Source organism: Hemiscyllium ocellatum, chromosome 31, assembly GCF_020745735.1.
Source record: "Hemiscyllium ocellatum isolate sHemOce1 chromosome 31, sHemOce1.pat.X.cur, whole genome shotgun sequence".
NCBI classification, from domain to species: domain Eukaryota; kingdom Metazoa; phylum Chordata; class Chondrichthyes; order Orectolobiformes; family Hemiscylliidae; genus Hemiscyllium; species Hemiscyllium ocellatum.
In genome coordinates, this window is record NC_083431.1 from 3,631,036 (window position 1) to 3,653,761 (window position 22,726).

At 47.6% G+C, this 22,726-nt stretch overlaps 1 protein-coding gene across 1 annotated transcript in view; it reads right to left on the reverse strand.

Moving 5' to 3' along the window:
• Positions 1-1,498: 1,498 nt before the first annotated feature.
• Positions 1,499-22,726, reverse strand: part of ncbp3 (nuclear cap binding subunit 3) — a 31,701-nt gene continuing 10,473 nt past the window's right edge. The window contains exons 4-13 of the mRNA XM_060848271.1: positions 20,908-21,033; positions 19,830-19,958; positions 13,656-13,783; positions 12,878-12,986; positions 12,497-12,596; positions 8,572-8,678; positions 7,685-7,949; positions 6,599-6,777; positions 4,684-4,836; positions 1,499-1,949 (exon numbers count right to left, since the gene is read on the reverse strand). Of these exons, the coding sequence (XP_060704254.1) occupies positions 1,675-1,949; positions 4,684-4,836; positions 6,599-6,777; positions 7,685-7,949; positions 8,572-8,678; positions 12,497-12,596; positions 12,878-12,986; positions 13,656-13,783; positions 19,830-19,958; positions 20,908-21,033 (1,571 nt within the window). The 3' untranslated portion in view covers positions 1,499-1,674. The remainder of the gene's footprint in view (positions 1,950-4,683; positions 4,837-6,598; positions 6,778-7,684; positions 7,950-8,571; positions 8,679-12,496; positions 12,597-12,877; positions 12,987-13,655; positions 13,784-19,829; positions 19,959-20,907; positions 21,034-22,726) is intronic.

Genomic DNA, 22,726 nt, shown 5'->3' on the forward strand with positions numbered 1-22,726 from the left:
GATCTCCAGCATCTTCAGTCCTCCCTTTCACCCTGGAGAAGAGCTTTACCACTGCCTGGATTAGAGGGCATGAGCTATAAGAAAAACTCGGATTTTCTTTCCTGGAGCAGCAGAGACTGAGGGGAGAAGTTTATAAAATTGAGAAATGCAGAGGCAGGGTTGATGGTCAGAATTTTTTTTCCCCCCAGAGTTGAAATGTCTAATACCCAGGGGACATATATTTAAGGTGAGAGGGGGGCAGTTCAAGGGAGATATGCAGTAGGAGTCTGGAATGCACTGCTGGGAGTGGAGGAGGTAAATATGATTAGGGTTTTGAGACTTTTAGGTAAGCAGATGGAATATGCAAGGAATGGAGGAATATGGACCAAGGGCAGACAGAAGGCATTAGTTTCATTTGCATCATATTCTGTACAACTGTGCTGTACAGTTCTGTGTTCTATACCTGGGCCTGATTTTGAACAAGGGGCAGGGAGGGAGCTTGAACTCTATTTCCCAAAGCTGCTTCTACCCTGGACTGCTGTGACCTGGGACCATCTTATCCCCATCAGTGGATAATTTTATCCTGTGCTCAGTGACCTTCATGGGTTTCTGGTTAACTGACACCTCAATTTTAAAACTGCCCCTCATTGTTCCCAAATTCCACCAAAACCTCACCAAACTCCATCTCGGAAATCTCCGGCCCTCAGCAGCTCCGTGCTCTTTGAATTCGGGAAGTTGGCGTATCGCGGATTTGAATTGTTTCACCTCTCTGGGGCTGTTTGGAATTCTCTCCCTTAAACCTCTTTCATTCTCTCACCCTCTCACCACTTTTAACACGCTGCTTAAACCTGTCTGCACTGACTGAGCTAATGAGACTGACTCATGTTCCTTGGATGCTGCCTGACCTGCTGCGCTTTTCCAGCAACACATTTTCTGCTCTGATCTCCAGCATCTGTAGTCCTCACTTTCTCCCCTAATGAAGGTGCCACATAGATTCAACTTGCTCATCACATCAAATGCAGCAAACATCTGAAGAATGCAAGGGTCAGAAATATAGCACAGCACAGAATACCTCCAGGACAAAACACGGCAGCGCTCACCCATCTCTCAAAGTGTTAACTCTGTTCATCTCTCTCCTGCCCAGACCTGCTGACTTTCTCCAGCAATTTCGGATTTGAACTGTTGTACAAGAGCTTGGTCAGGCAGAATACTCAGGACACTGGACAGTATGATACAGTTTCACCAAGTGAAAAGCCAGAGTAATAAAGATAAAGCAGAGAACAAGGGCACCTTGTGCTCCACACTGTGGCTCTGTTCAGACATCAGGGAACACAAACCATGTTGGCACGGTGCAGGATCCTCTCCCATCGCCTGGCTGGGTTAGCAAACCCAAATACCCAACTGGATCCAAGCGAATGGTGGGGGAGGAGAGGCAGGGGGTGACACAGACAGGGGTCTGGGCCTGGATTCCAGTGCTGGCCAACTATGACTGTGAAATAAACTCAGCCTACAACTTGGCTTCAAGATTAAATTTAATTCAGCTTGGAAGGTAAACGGTAACATTTCAGGGTGAGTTTGTTCCAAATACAAGTGTCTGTTTCCAGCTCAGGTCCTGGCCAGTTGTGTACGTGTGCCCAGTGAGCAGCCATTTCTCTCTGTGATGGGGTCAGAGTTCATGGCCAGGGCATTGAGGGGTCAAGATTCACTGTCCGAGGTGGAACTCTCCCGGCTGATTTCGATCTGCAGCGACGGGAGGTTATCTAATCGACTCTTCTTGTGCGATCGCTCCTTTTCTCTGATCAAAGCGCCCCATGCACGCTGCAGCTCAGTGTCATCATCTTCATCCTTTTCCTCTTTCACCACCACTTCCTCCTCTTCCTCCTGCCCTGCGGCTGGCTCTTTCTCTGCACTTTTCTCCACAATCTTCTCACATTTTCCTGGGGTTTTGCCAAGCCGGCTCCATAGGCTCCCTGTCAGGAAGGCGACAACAGAATTAAAAACCACCTCCAGCCTTCTGATACACGCGATTTTTAGAAAACAATGTTTTCGGACAGCTTGGTGATTGCACTGCAGAAATGGCCGACATTCCTCATCCCACCGGCCTGGACGAAACAAACAATGTTTACATTTCTATAGCACCTTTCAGAAAGCAGCCTCTCAATGGCCATTGAAGTGTTATTTTAATGCAGTCACTGTAGTGATACAGCTGACAGGGAGTCCATTCTGCATAGCAAGATTCCTGAATACAGCTTTGTAATGACCAGATTAGTTTCTTAAAATTGTTTCAGTGGTAACAATTGACTAAAAAATAACAAAAGCAACATTAAAAACTCACTAGCAGTTCTGAATAATCATGGGATTTTAAAAAACATTCATTCAGAAGGTGAGAATGTCAACGTTACTGGTGCTGGAGAGGTCTACAGACCATGAGGCAGCCATTCGGCCTGGAATGGCCGTACTAGTCACCTACTGTCTAACAATAATCTCCATGGTGCATGGAGACTCTGGCAAATCTTGTGATGCTCCCAGATATGAAGGGATGGTCTTATGGACAAACGGTGATTGGGTTGGGACTGTACTCGCTGGAGTTTAGAGAATGAGACACGATCTCATTGAAACATATTGGATTCTTATGGGGCTTTCCAAAAAGACCACTCCCTCCGTGACTCCCTCGTCAGGTCCATACCCCCCACCAACCTAATCTCCACTCCCGGCACCTTCCCCTGCAACTGCAAGAAATGCAAAACTTGCGCCCACACCTCCTCCCTTACCTCCCTCCAAGGCCCCAAGGGATCCTTCCATATCTGCCACAAATTCACCTGCACCTCCACACACATCATTTACTGCATCCGCTGCACCCGATGTGGCCTCCTTTATATTGGGGAGACAGGCCGCCTACTTGCGGGACATTTCAGACTACACCTCTGGGACACCCGGACCAACCAACCCAACCACCCCGTGGCTCAACACTTTAACTCCCCCTCCCACTCCACCAAGGACATGCAGGTCCTTGGACTCCTCCATCACCAGACCATAGCAACACGACAGTTGGAGGAAGCGCGCCTCATCTTCCGCCTGGGAACCCTCCAACCACAAGGGATGAACTCAGATTTCTCCAGTTTCCTCATTTCCCCTCCCCCACCCTGTCTCAGTCAAATCCCTCGAACTCAGCACCGCCCTCCTAACCTGCAATCTTCTTCCTGACCTCTCAGCCTCCACCCCCACTCCGGCCTATCACCCTCACCTTAACCTCCTTCCACCTATCGTATTTCCAACGCCCCTCCACCCTACCTTTTATCTTAGTCTGCTGGACACACCCTCCTCATTCCTGAAGGAGGGCTCATGCCCGAAACGTCGATTCTCCTGCTCCTTGGATGCTGCCTGACCTGCTGCGCTTTTCCAGCAACACATTTTCAGCTCTGAGCTACACACAGGACTTATAGAGTCATAGAGACGTACAGCACGGAGCAGACCCTTCGGTCCAACCTGTCCATGCCGACCAGATATCCCAACCCAATCTAGTCCCACCTGCCAGCACCCGGCCCATATCCCTCCAAACCCTTCCTATTCACATACCCATCCAAATGCCTCTTAAATGTTGCAACTGTACCAGCCTCCACCACTTCCTCTGGTAGTTCATTCCATACATGCACCACCCTCTGTGTGAAGAAGTTCCCCCTTAGCTCTCTATTATATCTTTCCCCTCTCACCCTAAACCTATGCCCTCTAGTTCTGGACTCCCCCACCCCAGGGAAAAGACTTTGTCTATTTATCCTATCCTATTTGTGGGCGGCACAGTGGTTAGCACTGCTGCCTTACAGCGCCAGAGACCCGGGTTCAATTCCCGCCTCAGGCGAGTGACTGTGTGGAGTTTGCACGTTCTCCCCGTGTCTGCGTGGGTTTCCTCCGGGTGCTCTAGTTTCCTCCCACAGTCCAAAGATGTGCGGGTCAGGTGAATTGGCCATGCTAAATTGCCCGTAGTGTTAGGTAAGGGGTAAATGTAGGGGTATGGGTGGGTTGCGCTTCGACGGGTCGGTGTGGACTTGTTGGGCCGAAGGGCCTGTTTCCACACTAAGTAATCTAATCTAATCTAATTATTTTATACACCTCCAACATTACCTCCCTGATCTTGGGCTCTATGCTATGGCTAATAAAGTAAGCTGCTCACAGACCTTCTTAACCACCTTATCTACTTGCCTGGGTACCTTCAGGAATCTACACACCAAGGTCCCTCTGATTTCCAGGACTCCCCAGGGTCCGACCAATCCCAGAGTAAACCTGGTCTCGTCAACCCTCCCCCACTGCAGGAGCTCCTACATTTTTGGGTTAAATTCCAACAGCCACTGCTTTGCCCAGCTGACCAACCCACTGAGCTCCTCCTGCAGGTTATGACCAATTCTCACAAGCTGTTGCAGATTCAAGGATCTGTGACGCATGTGTGCTGTGTAAGTGGGAGTTAGTGTGCCAGCCCCTAGATCACACTGACTGACAGGCTTCACAACTTTGAGGAAACACTGTTAATTTCTATGCACCTCACTATTTACCACCGTTAGTGTCTCACCTGCAAATTCCTTGATCACAGCCCCTGGTATCCCCCACACAAAGCTGCCGGATTGAGGCTTTGCCCAGCGGTCTCATGGACTGGGCACTCTGTCGAGGTGAGGAAGGCACACCGAGAGAGGACAAAAATCCTCCATGACTTACCGCTCTTCTTGCTCTTGTCGGGTATGTAGCTCCTGTTCTCCTGCTTGGGGAAGCCCAGCCTGCTGTGAACATCTGTCTGGGGCTCCCTGCGGGTGACCCCGATGCTGCCAGGCTGAGGGGAATGGGGCCGCTTCCCCAGGCGCTGCCTTACACCTGAAACCAACACCAGAGTTACATCGTCACGCCCAGCAGCAGCAGTGAGCACCTTCAACAGACAAGACTGTGCAGGAGGCCATTTAGCCCATCAAGCCTGTGCAGTAATCCCACATCTGTCTTTTCTCCCCCAGCAATCCTGCTGAAGATTTCCTTGTCAAATATTTATCTAACCCCCTCCTGACAAATCTTGCCGAACTGAAGTGCCCTGACCTTTAATGCAGGGCATTCCTGATCAACTCTCCGTGTTCACATTTCACCGACTGAAACAGCTTCTCCTTTGAACTGTTTTCAAAACTCCGCATGATCGACAGCACCTCGAATTAAATCAGCCCTCTTCCCTTTCCAGAACAATCCAGCTCCTCCAGACCCTCCACATGAACAAGCCGAGAAAAAGGAGTTGGTCTTCCCTGAAAAGCAGCTGGTTTGTTGCACAGATTCAGTTTTACAATATCGTCAACATTCCAAACAAAACAAATTAATGTGGATAACGTAACAGACAACGCGATGTTGTCGTGCCCTTCTGAGTACTTCAGGTACAGCAGGTTACAGTGGGACAGAGATTGATACCCTCTCGGGGGGGGGTTCGGGTGGGACAGAGGGTGAGGATTGACGCCCTATAGAGGGGGTTCGGGTGGGACAGAGGGTGAGGATTAGATACCCTATAGAGGGGGTTTCAGTGGGACAGAGGGTGGGGATTGATACCCTCTCGGGGGGGTTACAGTGGGACAGAGGGTGGGGATTGATACCCTCTCGAGGGGGTTAGGGTGGGGCAGAGGGTGTGGATTGATACCCTCTCGAGGGGGTTAGGGTGGGGCAGAGGGTGTGGATTGATACCCTCGAGGGGGTTCGGGTGCACAGAGGGTGAGGATGGTTACCCTCTCGAGGGGGTTACAGTGGGACAGAGGGTGGGGATTGATACCCTCTCGGGGGGGGTTACAGTGGGACAGAGGGTGGGGATTGATACCCTCTCGGGGGGGTTACAGTGGGACAGAGGGTGGGGATTGATACCCTCTCGAGGGGGTTAGGGTGGGGCAGAGGGTGTGGATTGATACCCTCTCGAGGGGGTTAGGGTGGGGCAGAGGGTGTGGATTGATACCCTCGAGGGAGTTCGGGTGCACAGAGGGTGAGGATGGTTACCCTCTCGAGGGGGTTACAGTGGGACAGAGGGTGGGGATTGATACCCTCTCGGGGGGGGGTTACAGTGGGACAGAGGGTGGGGATTGATACCCTCTCGGGGGGGGTTACAGTGGGACAGAGGGTGGGGATTGATACCCTCTCGGGGGGGGTTACAGTGGGACAGAGGGTGGGGATTGATACCCTCTCGGGGGGGGTTACAGTGGGACAGAGGGTGGGGATTGATACCCTCTCGAGGGGGTTAGGGTGGGGCAGAGGGTGTGGATTGATACCCTCTCGAGGGGGTTAGGGTGGGGCAGAGGGTGTGGATTGATACCCTCGAGGGGGTTCGGGTGCACAGAGGGTGAGGATGGTTACCCTCTCGAGGGGGTTACAGTGGGACAGAGGGTGGGGATTGATACCCTCTCGGGGGGGGTTACAGTGGGACAGAGGGTGGGGATTGATACCCTCTCGGGGGGGGTTACAGTGGGACAGAGGGTGGGGATTGATACCCTCTCGGGGGGGGTTACAGTGGGACAGAGGGTGGGGATTGATACCCTCTCGGGGGGGTTTCAGTGGGACAGAGGGTGAGGATGGTTACCCTCTCGAGGGGGTGCCGGGTGGGGCAGAGGGTGAGGATGGTTACCGGTGCTGGTGACTGAGCTGCTGCCCGGTCCAGCAGGTTGCTGTCTCTCTGCGAGTTGCCGTTTCTCCTCCAGCAGTAACCGCACGTCCGCCACCTTCTCTGTTGCCAGCCTGGCTCCAAGCCGGTTCCTCAGGTGGCTGGACACAACCGTCACGTTCGCTTCGGGCTTTATCGAATTCCTGGAGATACACGGGGAGGGTGTTAGTAAACACACTAACACCTGTTAGAGAACACTCCACAACCATTTCACACCAACAATTTGCTGTGTTTTATTTCATCCCTTACATGTGAGTCCTGCTGTGGGGGCCAGATCACTTCACCGAAAACTTGTGATTTCAGATAAACTTGTTGGGTTATAACCTGGTGTCGTGTGACCTCTGACCCTGTCCACACCAGCCCCTCCACACCATGAATGCTGTCAGACCTGCCAAGTTTGTCTGGTATTTTCTGTTTCTATTTCACATTTCCCCAGCACGGTGGCACAGTGGTTAGCACTACTGCCTCCCAGCGCCAGTGACCCGGGTTCAATACCCACCCCAGGCAAATGTCTGTGTGGAGTTTGCACATTCTCCCTGTGTCTGTATGCATTTCCTCCCACAATCCAAAATGTGCAGCTCAGGTGAATTGCCCATAGTCTTAGGTGAAGAGGTAAATGTAGGGGAATGGGTCTGGGGTGGGTTGCTCTTCGGCGGGTCAGTGCGGACTTGTTGGGCTGAAGGGCCTGTTTCCACACTGTAATTAATCTAATCTAATCAAACAGCAGTTGGCTTTTATTTTACCATTGGATGCCCACATCTCACGAATGAATAAATAAAACAAGATTTTGCTTCTCTCCCCTATCCTTGTGCCAAAATACTGACTGACCATGGAGCAGCGGCCAGTGGTCAGTGCTGGACATTGGCCTAGAGGGGCCTGATCCACCTTACACTGACCACAGCCTGGGGACTCTCACCATCCCGACATATTGGGAAAATATTCAGGCAGCCAGCATAGACCTGTCACCTCAGGAGAGACTGGGCTTGGGAGGGTGGGGGGGGGTCGGGGGAGGAGGAGGAGAATCTGGGGGCATGTTTGGGGGACACTCACCGAATAGTCTTCAGCCGGGCCTCCACTTCATCCGCGTACATTGTCATCTTCAAACTCTTCTTGGGTGATGGCATCGAGATCATCTTCAGTTCCAGATCATAGTCCATCTCATCAGAATCCGAGCCCCGGGGACTCAAGTGTCCGCCTGGGTGGCTCTCATTACGATATTCCACCACCACCCGGTCATCTGCCTCCATATCCTGCTCCGTTTCATCCTCGTCCTCATCCTCTTCCTGAATCGGCTCCTCAGGAACATTCCCCAGGCCTGGCAACAACAAACAAACCAACCGGCCTTCGAGCTGAATGTAAAACAGAGCCCCAGCAGGAAACGGGACTTCCCACTCTTCGCTCAGCGTCCCCCCCCAGCACCAGCCAGTACTCACCACCCCTTCCCAACCTTCCCATGGAGAGGCAACAGCTGCCCGGCTACCACCCCCCTATCCAGACCTGCGTCATTCCCCTCTTTATAATTTCGGATTGAGTGTTCCCAGCCTCTTTCCCACACTGTGTGCCCAAATGCAGATTCTGTTCATAACTTTGTGGGAAACCTCCAGTCAGCAGCAAATCTGACCTGGCACATCCTCAAACCTGTCATTTTTAACCTTTACCATCCCTTGGCGCCCCGCTCTGACACCCTCCCATCAACTTGCTCCTTTCCCCTCCCTGCCCCTATCCCGTACCTGCCTCCCAGAGGCCCATTCTGCCATCTCCAACTGCCTCTCACTATCATTTCCAATTGCTCTTATATTCACTCCTCTCTATTCCATCTTCTCCTCCCCTTCCCCACATCATGAGGACCATCCAGTTGTAATAAAGACCAGGCATTGTCTCCTGTCAGCTATGCTGGCCACAGGTCTCTACCTAGGCCTTTTCACATGCTGACTGACCAGAGTGATGGTCTTTGTAACGTGATGTCAGCCCCACATCATCAGGCAGGAAGGATTTTCTCTTCAGAATGTCTCTCTGAATCCGCCGGGCATGATACCGTCGCTTCCTGGAGGCAGGAAATATAACAAACATCAAATCAGAAACAAACCAGGCCCACACAGCTATCAGCGAGGGTGTGGGTGTGGGGGCAATGGCCCAGCAAGATGCCCAGATCCATCAAAAGCACGACCAATAACCAAGTTAATATGGACAAGCAGGTGCTCATGGCTGATGGACACAGTGGGACGGACAGTCTGACCTGTACATAGAATCATTGACTCACACAGCACAGAAATAGACCCTTCAGTCCAACCCGTCTATGCCCACCAGATATCCTAACCTAATTTAATCCCATTTGCCAGCACTTAGCCCATATCCCTCTAAACCCTTCCTATTCATATACCCATCCAGATGCCTTTTAAATGTTACAATTGTACCAGCCTCCACCACTTCCTCTGGCAGGTCATTCCAAACACGTACCACCCTCTGCGTGAATAAGTTGTCCCTTAAGTGTCTTTTATATCTTTCCCCTCTCATCCTAAACCTACGCCCTCTAGTTCGGGACTCCCCAAACCCAGGGAAAAGTCTTTGTCTGTTTACCCTATCCATGCTCCTCATAATTTTGTAAACCTCTATAAGGTCACCCCTCAGCCTCCGACGCTCCAGGGAAAACAGTCCCAACCTGTTCAGCCTCTCCCTGTAGCTCAAATCCTCCAACCCTGGCAACATCCTTGTAAATCTTTTCTGAACTCTTTCAAATTTCACAACATCTTTCAGATAGTAAGGAGACCAAAATTGCACACAATATTCCAACAGTGGCCTAACCAATGTCCTTTACAGCCGCAACATGACCTCCCAACTCCTGTACTCAATACTCTGACCAATAAAGGAAAGCATACCAAACACCTTCTTCACTATCCTATCTACCTGTGACTCCACTTTCAAGGAGCTATGAACCTGCACTCCAAGGTCTCTTTGTTCAGCAACACTCCCCAGGACCTTACCATTAAGTGTATAAGTCCTGCTAAGATTTGTTCTTTCAAAATGCAGCACCTTGCATTTATTTGAATTAAACTCCATCTGCCACTTCTCAGCCCATTGGCCCATCTGGTCCAGATCCTGTTGTAATCTGAGGTAACCCTCTTCGCTGTCCACTACACCTCCAATTTTGGTGTCATCTGCAAATTTATTAACCCTACCTCCTATGTTTACATACAAATCATTTATATAAATGATGAAAAGTAGTAGACCCAGCAGTGATCCTTGTGGCACTCCACTAGTCACAGGTGTCCAGTCTGAAAATGTTTTAATGCAAGGAGTATGATGGGTAGGGAAGATGAGTTTTGAGCTTATAACTATGCTATAGTCCATGCTATAGATGTTATCTATGCTATAGATGTTGTGGCAATTACAGAGACTTGGTTGAAAGGGGGACAAGACTGGCCGCTTAATGTTGGGGATTTAGATGTTTCAGGTGAGATAGAGAGATGTACAAGAGGTGACAGAGTTGCGTCACTGAAAAGCGAGAATCTTGCAGCTGTACTGAGGGAGGACACCCTGGTCACATCCAGCAAGGCATTATGGTTAGAGCTCAGGAAAGGAAGGTGCAATTATTTTGGGGTTGTACTGCAGGCCTCCCAGCAGCCAGCGGGTGGGAGAGGAACAGATGTGTGGATAGATTATGGAAAAATTTACAACAACAGGATTGTTGTGGTGAGTGATTTTAACTTTTATTGACTGGGACCCGGTTAGTGCCAGAAGGTTGGATGAGGGTGAACTTAGGTGCGCCCAGGAGGGTTTTTGAAACAATATTTGAACAGTCCAACTAGGGAAGGGTCCATATTGACCTGGGATTGGGGAATGAGCCCGGCCAGGGAATCAAAGTTTCAGTGGGGGAGCATTTCAGGAACAGTGACCATCATTCTGTAAGTTTTAAGTTAATTAGGGATAAGAATAAGAGTGGTCCTTTGGTGTAAGTATGAGACTGTAGGGATGTTAACGACAATATCAGGCAGGAGCATGCGAATATAGATTGGGGGCAGCAATTTGAGGTAAATCTACATCTGGCATGGGGGGAGTCTTTTCAAGGCTTTTAAGGATGGCAAGGTATGGGAACCTTGGATGACAAGAGAAATTGAGGACTGTCAAAAAGAAAAGGAGGCCTATGCGAGGTTTAGGAAACCGATGACCGAGCCTTTGAGGACAGAATATAACAAAAGCAGCAAAAAATTCAAACCATTAGGAGGGCTAAAAGGGCCCATGAAATCTTGGGCAAACAGGATTAAGGGAAGTCCCAAATGTGTTATAGTGAAGGCGGCGTTTGGTATGCTTTCCTTTATTGGTCAGGGTATTGAGTACAGGAGTTGGGAGGTTATGTTGCAGTTGTACAGGACATTGGTTAGGCCACTGTTGGAATATTGTGTGCAATTCTGGTCTCCTTCCTATCGGAAAGATGTTGTGAAACTTGAAAGGGTTCAGAAAAGATTTACAAGGATGTTGCCAGGGTTGGAGGATTTGAGCTACAGGGAGAGGCTGAACAGGCTGGGGCTGTTTTCCCTGGAATGTCGGAGGCTGAGGGGTGACCTTATAGAGGTTTACAAAATTATGAGGAGCATGGATAGGATAAATAGGCAAATTCTTTTCCCTGGGGTCGGGGAGTCCAGAACTAGAGGGCATAGGTTTAGGATGAGAGGGGAAAGATATAAAAGAGACCTAAGGGGCAACTTTTTCAAGCAGAGGGTGGTACGTGTATGGAATGAGCTGCCAGAGAATGTGGTGGAGGCTGGTACAATTACAACATTTAAGAGGCATTTGGATGGGAATATGAATAGGAAGGGTTTGGAGGGATATGGGCCGGGTGCTGGCAGGTGGGACTAGATTGGGTTGGGATATCTGTTCAGCATGGACGGGTTGGACCGAAGGGTCTGTTTCCATGCTGTACATCTCTATCACTCTATCAGAGGTCCCAGTGGACTGGAGAATAGCCAATGTCATTCCTTTGTTTAAAAAGTGCAACAGGGAAAAGCCAGGAAATTATAGGCCAATAAGCCTTACATCAATGGCATGGAAATTGTTGGAGAAGATTCTCAGGGACAGGGATACTCACATTTGGACAAATATGAACTTATTAGCGGCCGACAGCATGGTTTGGTTTGGGGAGGTTCATGACTCACAAACTTGACTGGGATTTTTTGAGGAAGTGACAAAGATGATTGATGAGGACAGTGCGGCAGATGTTGGTGAGGTGGACTCTAGCAAGACCTTTGACAATCCCTCACGGCAGACTGATACAGAAGGTGAAGAGTCACATGGGACCCACAGTAAGCTGGTAAAGTGAATACAGAACTGGCTCAGTCCTATAAGTCAGAGTAGCAATGGGAGGGTGTTTTTCTAACTGGAGGTTTGCGAGTAATGATGTTCTGCAGGGATTTGGAGGAGAATGCAGGTGCCCTGAGTAGTAGGTTTGTGGACAACACAAAAGTTGGGGAGCTGTAGATAGTGAGGAGGATGGCCAGACAATACAAAAGGATATCGATAGCTGGAGGCTGGAGTTTAATTCAAACAAATGCAAGGTGATGTATTTTGAAAGATCTAATGCAGGAGGGAGCTATAAAGTAAGTGGCAGAATCCTTAGTAGCTTCAACAAACAGAGGGATCTAAGCATACAGGTCCACAGTTCCCCGAGAGTGGAAACACAAGTGGATTAGCTGGTCAAGAAGGTGGAAGGCAAGCTTGTCTTCATTGGTCAGGACATCATACATCAGCACAGTCAGGACGGGCCAAAGGGCCTGTTCCTGTGCTGTTGTGTTCCTTGTGGGAGCCTGTACTCCGCACCCAACCACCCAGCAGCAGTGCCCACTCCCCACCAGGCCACCTCTTACTCACCAGGAATTCGACAGAATCCCCTTCATCCCTCCGTAATTGGGATTTCCATACTTCATGTAATACTGACTCCGTCTCGCTGCTCCCAATTCCTTCCGATCATCTGCAAGTCAATGCAGCTGTCACTAACAACCTGGCAGCCCAAGAAAAAGTTCCAACAACTTCCAGAATAGCGGAACGCCCACCCTCATCCCAAGTACCCCTCACAAAGCTACATACACAAAGGTACCAGCTTCAATCCTGACATGTCATGCTTGTTGGGTTAGTCTTGGGGGACTAGGGCAGAGCAGAGTGAGCGGGGGGGGGGGGGGGGAAAGAGAGAGAGAGAGAGTGAGAGAGATAGAGAGTGAGCGAGATAGAGAGCGAGCGAGCTGGACCACTCACCTTTTGTGGCAAATCGGAGTTGCAGTTTGTTCCCCGGGGGTGCCCTTATCGCCTGTCGCAAATCATTTCGAAGGATCGAAGCTTGTTCGGCCTGCGATAATGTGTCCAACTAACGTTGAAAACAAACCAAACGACAGAGTTCATTTCGTGTTGCTCAGTGCTAGCACATGTTGTGGGTCAGGACCAAATGACCGAAAAGCCTCAAATTCTATTGGCCCTGAGCTTGAAACAGGAAACACACTGTGCCAATCATCACACCAGCTTCTGGCTGTTGTCAATGATGACCAGTGAACTGGGCGACTTTTTTCATTCACTCCTGGGATGTGGGTGTCACTGGCTGGGCCCCAGCGTTTATTGCCCTGTCCCTAGTTGCCCCTTGAAGTGATGGTGGCGAGCTTCCTTCTTGAGTGGTTGCAGCCAAGGACTGTAGGTTGACCCACAATGCCCTTGGGGAGGGAAGCCTCCGCCGGCCCTGGGCTGCACAAAGGGTGAAGGGAAATGACCAGCAGTGCTGAGGTAGGCTTGGACTTGAAGGGAGAGTGTTAGAAAAAGCAAGAGGCAGGGTATTTGACAATCCCTGGAGAATAATGGGAGAGAGAGTGTACGTTGGGGAGTGAAAGAGATTCTATGAAGAACAGAAGTAGGACCTGAAGGCCACTCAGCCCCTCTAACTCAAGCTTCATTGCTCTTTCTTGCTGTAACCAAATTCTTTGGCTCCCTTTGTGCCAAAAGAAACGAATTTTTCTGAGCTGAATAAACTCAACACTTGGTGACATACCTCACTATCTGTTGTAGTTGCCTTGCACTCCACCTCCTCAGAGTCTGTCGGCTCCTTCTCCAACTCCCCTTCTTCCTCCTCCTCTTCCTCATCAGCCCTCTCAGCTGTCTCCTGCTCACTGGGGCTATCTGCAGCAAAATTATTAAACAGAGAAACATTAAACCTGCAAAGAATTGATTGACAATGGTTGGTAATGTGATTAAATATGACAGTGGAATCAGAGTCATACAAGATGGAAACTGACCCTTTGGTCCAACCCAACCATGTTCCCAAACTAATCTCGTCCCACCTGCCTGCACATGGCTCATATCCCTCCAAACCCTTCCTATTCATGTACTTATCCAAGTATTTTTTAATGTTGGAATTATGCCCACATCTTCCACTTCCTCTGATGGTTCATTCCACACATGAACCACTCTGTGTTAATAAAACAGTCTGTCCCTCACGCCCTTTTTAAATCTTTCTCCTCTTACCTTAATAATATGCTCATTGATTTCGAACTGCCCCACTCTAGGGAAAAGATACTGGTCATTCGCCCGTGTCCCTCATGATTTTATAATTACAAATGATCACTAAGGTCACCCCTTAACCTCCTACACTCCAGTGGAAAAAGTCCCAGTCTTTCTAGTCTACTTTTTAAGTCTCAAATCCTCTATTCCAGGCAATGTCCTGGTAAATCTTTTCTGAACTCTCTCCAATTTATTAATATCCTTCCTGTCACAAAGCAACCAAAACGGGACACAGTACTCCAGAAGAGGCCTCACCAGAGTCCTGTACAACCTCAACACGACGTCCCAGCTCCTCGACTCAAAGTACTGAGCAATGAAGGCAAGACACCTTCATAACCACCCTGTCGACCCGTGACCCAAATGTGAAAGAATCATATCCCCGAAACCCTGGGTCTCTCTGTTCTACGACACTACCCGGGGCCCTAATATTGTGGAAAAGTTCTGTCCTTATTGTTTTACCAAAATGCAATACCTCGCATTTATCCAAATGACACTCCATCTGCCACTCCTCAGCCCATTGATCACAGTTTCTTTACAATCTGAGGTAATCTTCTTCACTATCCACTCTCCCACCAATTTTGGTGTCACTCACAAACTTACTAACCAAGCCTCCTACATTCTGATCCAAATTGTTTATATAAGTGACAAACAAAAAGCAGACCCAGCATCAATCCCTGTGGCACAGCTGGTCAAAGGTCTCCTGTCTCAGACAACCCTCCATCACCATTCTCTGCTTCCTACCATAAAGCCAACTGGTAAGTTCACCCTGAATCCCATGTGATCCAACTTTACTGATTAATCTACCATGTGGAACCTTGTCAAAACAACATCTACTGCTTTACCCTCATCAGTCTTTTTGGTTACTTCATTAAAAAACTTAATTAAGTTTGTGAGAAACTACTTCCTTCACACAGTAAGTACAGACGGAGTTAGATCTAACTGAGGTTGGGGGCCTGGCAAATTAAACCTGGTTTGCTCTATCGACCGGAAATAAGCCAAGTGGATTAAAACGAGGACATTCAACTTACAATGGAATATTCAGCATTGAATGATGTCACCATTGAAAGACAAGGAACGTAACATCAGAAGTGCAACAGGTAACAAAAGCACTGCCATAAAAATCGTACTAGTCTGCAGCATTAAACATACCGATGGAGTCACTGTAAGCCAGTCTTAATATAAACATTAAAGGTGCTGTGTGTGCAGCACTCTGTCTCTGGCTGTAACTCAATCACACTGATCAAGATGGTCAATGTTCTACTTCCTGCTGTGTGCTGCCTCTGTGTATTTCAGCTGAGGCAGTGTTTCAGGTTAAGACTACTGACATCAGCATCACCAGGAAGCGTCCCTGAGAGGACGGAGAGGGGGACGAGAAAAGGAACACATAATTGCCTAGGGTTTCTCCATTTTGATTCGCTACCCCAGCCCGGCTGGAGGGGGAGAAGAGGGTTCAGAAACGGATTGGGCTGTGGTACCTTTCAGGATGTTATTCTGCCGACAGTTAGTTTCTAGAAAAGACAACTCAGCGCAAAGTTTCTTCAGAGCCACCGATTCTCACAGCACTGAAGGAGGCCATTTAACCCATTGCGTCTGTGAAAGACATTTCCAATTAGCTGATCTCACTGCCCTTCCCCCATAGCTCTCGAACGCTTTCTGTTCTAAATGAACAAGCAGAAATGTTTCTGGATGGAAAGGTCAACTTATAGAGTCATAGAGATGTACAGCACGGAAACAGACCCTTCGGTCCAACCTGTCCATGCCGATTAGATATCCCAAACCAATCTAGTCCCACCAGCCAGCGCCTGGCCCATATCACTCCAAACCCTTCCTATTCATATACCCATCCAGATGCCTCTTAAATGCTGTAATTGTACCAGCCTCCACCACATCCTCTGGCAGCTCATTCCATACACGTACCACCCTCTGCGTGAAAACGTTGCCCCTTAGGTCTCTTTCCCCCCTAAACCTATGCCCTCTAGTTCTGGACTCCCCAGCCCCAGGAAAAACACCTTGCCTATTTATCCTATCCATGCTCATGATTTTGTAAACCTCTGTAAGGTCACCCCTCAGCCTCCAACGCTCCAGGGAAAACAGCCCCAGCCTGTTCAGCCTCTCCCTGGAGCTCAGATCCTCCAACCCTGGCAACATCCTTGTAAATCTTTTCTGAGCCCTTTCAAGTTTCACAACATCCTTCTGATAGGAAGGAGACCAGAATTGCACGCAATATTCCAACAGTAGCCTAATCAATGTCCTGTACAGCCGCAACATGACCTCCCAACTCCTGTACTCAATACTCTGACCAATAAAGGAAAGCATACCAAACACCTTCTTCACTATCCTATCTACCTGCGACTCCACTTTCAAGGACTTATCTGGAAAGGAAGTGGGGTTCTTTATTCTAGACAACAGCAAGTGACTTTAAGATGGCTGTAGGGATTTGACAATGTAGCCAACAAGAAAGCTCCATGAGGAAGCTCTCGTTCAGCATGAGCCCTGACACTGTGCTCTCGGCCTGTTACTACGCTGTAATTATTATACAATGCATGGCCAGCTGTGACACAGGTCAGAATGCTCACAGCAAACAACCCAAATTCAAGGAACCAAAACACAATCTAACTGTGAGTGAGATCTAAACCAGAGGGCACCTCTCACTGCACTAGCCTGTCCTCAGGTCCCTGGTAACTATCACTCATGTACTTCAATTGTTTCTTAAGTCAGGAGACCAAAACTGCGCACAGAATCCAGAAGTGATTGTGTTAATACTCTGTACGACTGCAGCAAAACAGCCTGACTTTTATATTCCAGTCCCCTTACAATAAACATCCCATTCGCCTTCCTCATCACTTGTTGCTACTGCAGAATGTGATAAATCTACCTGAACACCCAGATTCCTCTGTACCACAGAGTTCTACTACCTCTGTCCACTTACATCAGTTTACTTTTCGATTCTTCCTGACTAAACGGACAAATTCACATTTGTCATAGATAGGGGAATGTGACTTGAAGCGATGACAGTGGAAGGGCAATTGCAAACATTCAGAAAGTGCATTAGTGACCTGCAACAATTATTCATTCCAGTCTGGTGCAAGATGGAAAATGGGAAATGCAGCCAAACCATGGCTGACAGGGGAATTAAGGACAGCATTAGATCCAAGGAAGAGGCGTACTAATTGGCCTGACAAAAAAACAATGGACCTGGCAGGGGGAGGTGGTAGCAGCTTAGAACTCAGCAAAGGAGAACAAATGGATTATTTGTGAAAGAGAAAATAAAATAAAATAAGCTTGTGGGGAACATAAAGATTCTGTCGGTATGTGAGGAGCAACTAATGTGTACAGACAAATGTAGGTTCCCCCCCTTACAGTCAGAAACACAGGAAGTTTTAATAGGGAGCAAAGAAATGGCTGACCAACCAAATACATCCTTTAGTTTTATGTTCACAAAGGAGGACACCCATGAAATGTTGGGGAACACAGGGTTCAGTGAGAGGGAGGAACTGAAGGAAATCAGTATTAGTATAGAAATGGGGTAGGGGATAAATCCCAGGCCCAGATAATCTACATCCCAGAGGAGCTAAGGTAGTGGCCCTAGAAATAATGGATGCATTGATGGCCAACTTTCAGATTTTTTGCACCCTGGGACAATTCCTACAGATTGGAGGAAAGCGAGTCTTACCCTCTATTTACTGCAGGGGCATTAGGCAATGAAGGTGGCAAATGGTAAGTTGGCCTTCATAATGACACAATCAGAGATGGCGTGCTGAAATTATAGAGGGCCTTGGTGAGACTAAACCTGGAACAGCGTGTGCAGTTTTGGTTTCCTTCTCCGATGAAGGATCTGCTTGCTAAAGAGGAAATGCAGCGAAGGTTTCCCGGACTGTGGAATTCACCAGCACAGAAAACATTCAAGGCCAAAATATTGCGTGATTTCAAAGAGTTGTTGGATAAAGTACTTGCAGTTAGAGAGACTAAAGCAATGTTGGGGTGCAGGAACAGGCAATCGAGTTGGATGATCAGTCATGATCGTACTGAATGGTGGAACAGGCTCGAAGGGCTGAATGGCCTACTCCAGTCCCTATTTTCTATGTTTCTATGAGCATCAATAAATTAATTAAATATGCCTGCCCTTTTACAAAACCATATCGACTCTGCCTAACTGTGTTAAGATTTTCGAAATGTCCTGTTATTACCTCCTTAATAAAAGGTTTGAGCGTTTTCTCTCTGACAGATGCTAACTGGCCTGTGATTTCCTCATTTTCATCTTCCTTCTTTCTTGAAGAGAGAAGTCACATTCACTTTTTCTAATCTAATGGGACCTTCCCAGAACCTTGGGAAGTTCACAAAATTCAAACCAACCGATCTATAATCACAGTCAGCACTTACAGCCAAGGATGGCATCCATTAGGGCCGAAAGACTGGTCAGATTTCAGTTCAAATAATTTACAAAATACATCCAGGACCATTGCAGGGGAGAGGTTTGCCCTGGCTGGGGAGTCTGGGACTCAGGCCACCATTTAAAAATCAGGGAGATGTAGTTTATTGAGAAGAATTGTTTTACTCAGAGGGTTGAGAGACTTTGGAACTCTCCAGCTGAATGAACTGTAAAAGCTCAGGTTAAATTAAAGTGTGAGGAATGTTTGGTCACCGATGGTGTAAAGGTTATGGGGGCATGAGAGTAAAAGGTAATAAACTGTTTGATCAGATGTGATCGCATTCAATGGCAGAGCGGGTTCGAAAATGCTGGCAGACCTACTCCCGTTGCTAAACTGCCTTTCACCTTTGGATTGGTAGTGACTTCTGGGATGTTATGTATATCCTCCACAGTGAATACAGCAGCAAATTCCCTGTTCAGTTCATCTGCTAATTCCTTAGTTTGAACCCTTAGTTGCCCAGACTCATTCTGTACGGACCAATGCTCACTTTTACTTATTCTTCCTTTTTCAATACTTGGAGAAACTCCTGTTATCTGCTTTTATATTCCTAACTAGCTTTCTCTCAGACTCAAATTCCCCTCCTTATTCATATTTTAGTCTTTCATTGTGGTTCTTATATATTCTGTCCAAACAGTTGCTCATCTTAGTGGATTTGGGCATTTCTTTCCAGTTTGAGGAGATACTTAACTTGCTGAATTAGACACAGATTGTATGTCCTTCCTTTCTCACTGTAATGTACTTTTCTGGAATGTTCTGAAATATCTCCATTTCTAACTGTCTATTCAATAACCAGACCGTAGCCAATCCTGACTTCACATCCTCATAATTGCCCTTCTTTAAGTTACAAGCACGAGTGTTTGATCCACCCTTCTCTTCCTCAAACTAAATTTGAAATTCAATCAGATTATGCTCAATGCTGCCATGCAGCACGTTTAAACCACCAGGTCATTAACAGAAGCTAGCCCTATACACATGACTGGGTCTAGTCTTTGCTGTGGTTGACGATAGTCCATACTGCTCTCAGAACATAGGAACAGCAGGAGGCCATTCTGCCCCTCAAGCCTGTTGCAACATTCATTGAAGTCATGGCCTAATTTTTTTGCTAATTCATCTCAGATTTAAAACTAAGAAACTCCCAAAACCAGTCCATTAAGCCATCAACCAGGCAACCCAATCAGAGTCAATCCACCCATAAGTACATTAAAATTATTCATGAATCAATTGGCAGGCATTACCTTGCTTTATAGAGTTGAGTTTGCCTCTGACTGCAGCCTGAGAGTGGGCCCTGGTATTCACATTTAAACCAACACTCAGGTTTATCATGGCTCGGGCAGCTGTGACGTCATCCAGCCACACCACGTTACCTAGGAAACATTCAAGCAACAAAAACGTTCAGAAAGGAGACCTGAACAGCAAAAGCAACCACTTGAGTCTCCTTGTCCACTTGAGCTCATCTCCTAACACAACAGCTCAATCATCATCACTCTATTGGCATTAATTAGGGCGTGTCAATACAGTTATAGAGCGTTGCAGAAGTGCAGAGCAATGTGGCATGATAGTGTAGGAATGCGGGCAGCCAATTACACACACACAGCAATGTTCTGTTGGTTGATGGACCCAGGACACAGAGGACCAGGGTGCTCTTCTTCAGAATATTGGCCATGGGATCTTCTGCAACCAATAAAGGGTGAACGCAGCCCTTAGTTTATTGTCTCAAACACATATCCCTTGGCACTGGCCCTTTTACAGCGTGTTCTCCCTTGGCACTGGCCCTCTTACTGCGCGGTGCTCCCTCAGCACTGGCCCTCCTACAGCGCGATGCTCCCTCAGCACTGGCCCTCCTACAGCACGGTGCTCCCTCAGCACTGGCCCTCCCACCTCACGGTGCTCCCTCAGCACCGGCCCTCTGACAAAGCAGCGCTCCCTTGCCGCTGACCCTCTGACAGTGTGGTGCTCAATTAGAAATGCAGTAAGAATCAGTTTGGAATACAGGACAGAAAGGGATGCGAGAATGGGAGATTTCAGACCACACTGGATGTGGAGGGGCAGTGCATGTGGTTGTGCAGTTTAGTGGCTGGTGTTTAAATCTTGCCCATTATGTTGGTGAAGCACAAGCGCAGCCTCACACTGTCACAAACACCGGAGGCTGAGGCCTTGTGTACTGTGGAAAAGTGGTGACATGGGAATAGAAAAATGACCTGGAAGATAAGTGGAAAACAAACTAAAATTACATCAAGGGAGAAGTTATACAGCACATTTGCATAGACACCAGAGTTTCCAAAGACAAACTAAAAACAGCCAAAGCTCACTCACAGGAAGAGTCATCAATCCATTCGATGCTGGACGGTGGATACTCCTTAAAATACGCAAAGATCTCCTCAGTGCTCATCTCATCGACTCCAGTCACGTGAAGAGCCTCCAGGCGAACTTTGGGGATGGCTACAAACACAACGCAGCAAAAGACAAGTCAATTTTTAACAACAACCAACCTGCATTTATATTGCCCCTTTAATGTCAGAGGAGATCCCAAAGTGCAGCATAGTCAAGCTAAGGCTCGACATCAAACCATTACGGCAGATGGCATCAATATGAATATATGGATTCGCAGAAGTAGACCATTCAGCCCTTCAAGCCTGCGCTGCTACTCAATAACATCACAGCTGACATGCACTGAATTCCACATTGCCACCCATTCTTCATAACCTGTGACTCATGTCTAATAAGAACCTTCCTTTCTCCACGATAAAAACGTTCAGTCACCTGTCTCTTCTGAGGCAGAGTCCTCAAGTCTCACAACCCTCAGGGAAAATAAATCCCACCCTTTTCCATCTTAAAAAGGGGTCCGCTAATTCTAAGTGTGCCCTACTTCTGGAGTGACCACATTTCCATGTCCCCCTCATCAATATCATGCAACAATGAGTCTTGGAAAATCAGAAATCTGAAAGAACATGGAGATCACAGAGGGTGCCAGGGGCTGTTTAAAATCACAGCGACAGAAAGGGACAACGCCACGGAGGGATATGGACAGCATAGTTGGGACTAAATTAACTTCACAAAGACCAAGCTCAGCACAGTGATGACGATGGGAAAGCAGAAGCTTTATGATCAAATAGCCAGAGGACCTCCTGTAAATGATGAAGCAATCGAACTCTGAATGAACCGCAGCCACAGCTTAAAGAAAGACCATCTGAAATGGGACACATCTAAAGGAGTCATACAGCAAGTACATGAATGGGAATTTTTATTCCTCTGATCTATATGCACAATTCAGTTAAATCTGTTCTGTAAAAATACCCTTTACTTCTGTATAATTCTTATTCTCTCTCATTTTCAAATTTTAGGGAAACAAAACCAGATGTATTTGGGCTAATAGAAATTATTTGCCTTGAAAATAGCCCATACAGCTGCAATGGATGTGGTCCTGAACTATAGCAGCAGGACTGGGGAACTGGCTGAACCAAGGGCAGAGAACTGTAAGTTAATACAATGGAAGTGAGAGCTAGGAGAGAAATCCGGGCTCGGGCAGGACTGGAGAGCTTCAACAATGAAGCTTGGCAATGCTCAACCACGGCATTCCTGGGTTTATACACTTCTCAGAGAGTCCTGTTCTCTGATTGATTCTTAAATGCATAATACTTGCTGTCCATTTCCCCAACATTAGTCTCTCAGATATCAATTTCAATGCTCGCATTTTCTAATTCACAAAATAATTAGGACTGCTAATCTGTGATTTTAAAATGTAACTAATTTGATCTTAATCTTGGGAACAGAAAACAAATCAAATTAGATGGAAGATAGATAATTTTGCTTTCTCTTCCCTTCAAATGATCATAGAGCCATTCAGTACAGGAGAGACTTTTTGCCTATCTGTTCCACTATAAGTGTTCTAACACCTCATCTCACCATGCCACATTAGCCTTGGGTGTTACGACACTTCAGGTGCTCACCCAAGCACTTTTTAAAGATTGAGGTTTCCTGGCTCAACTACCCTCCCAGGCACAGCATTCCAGATTCCCAATACCCCTACCTTTCAATTTAAAACGTCTCCCTAATAAATCATTTCTCACATAATAAAATGAAGAGATTTTATTTGAAAGTCTGCTTGAAAGTTCAATCCTATTTAACATCCAGT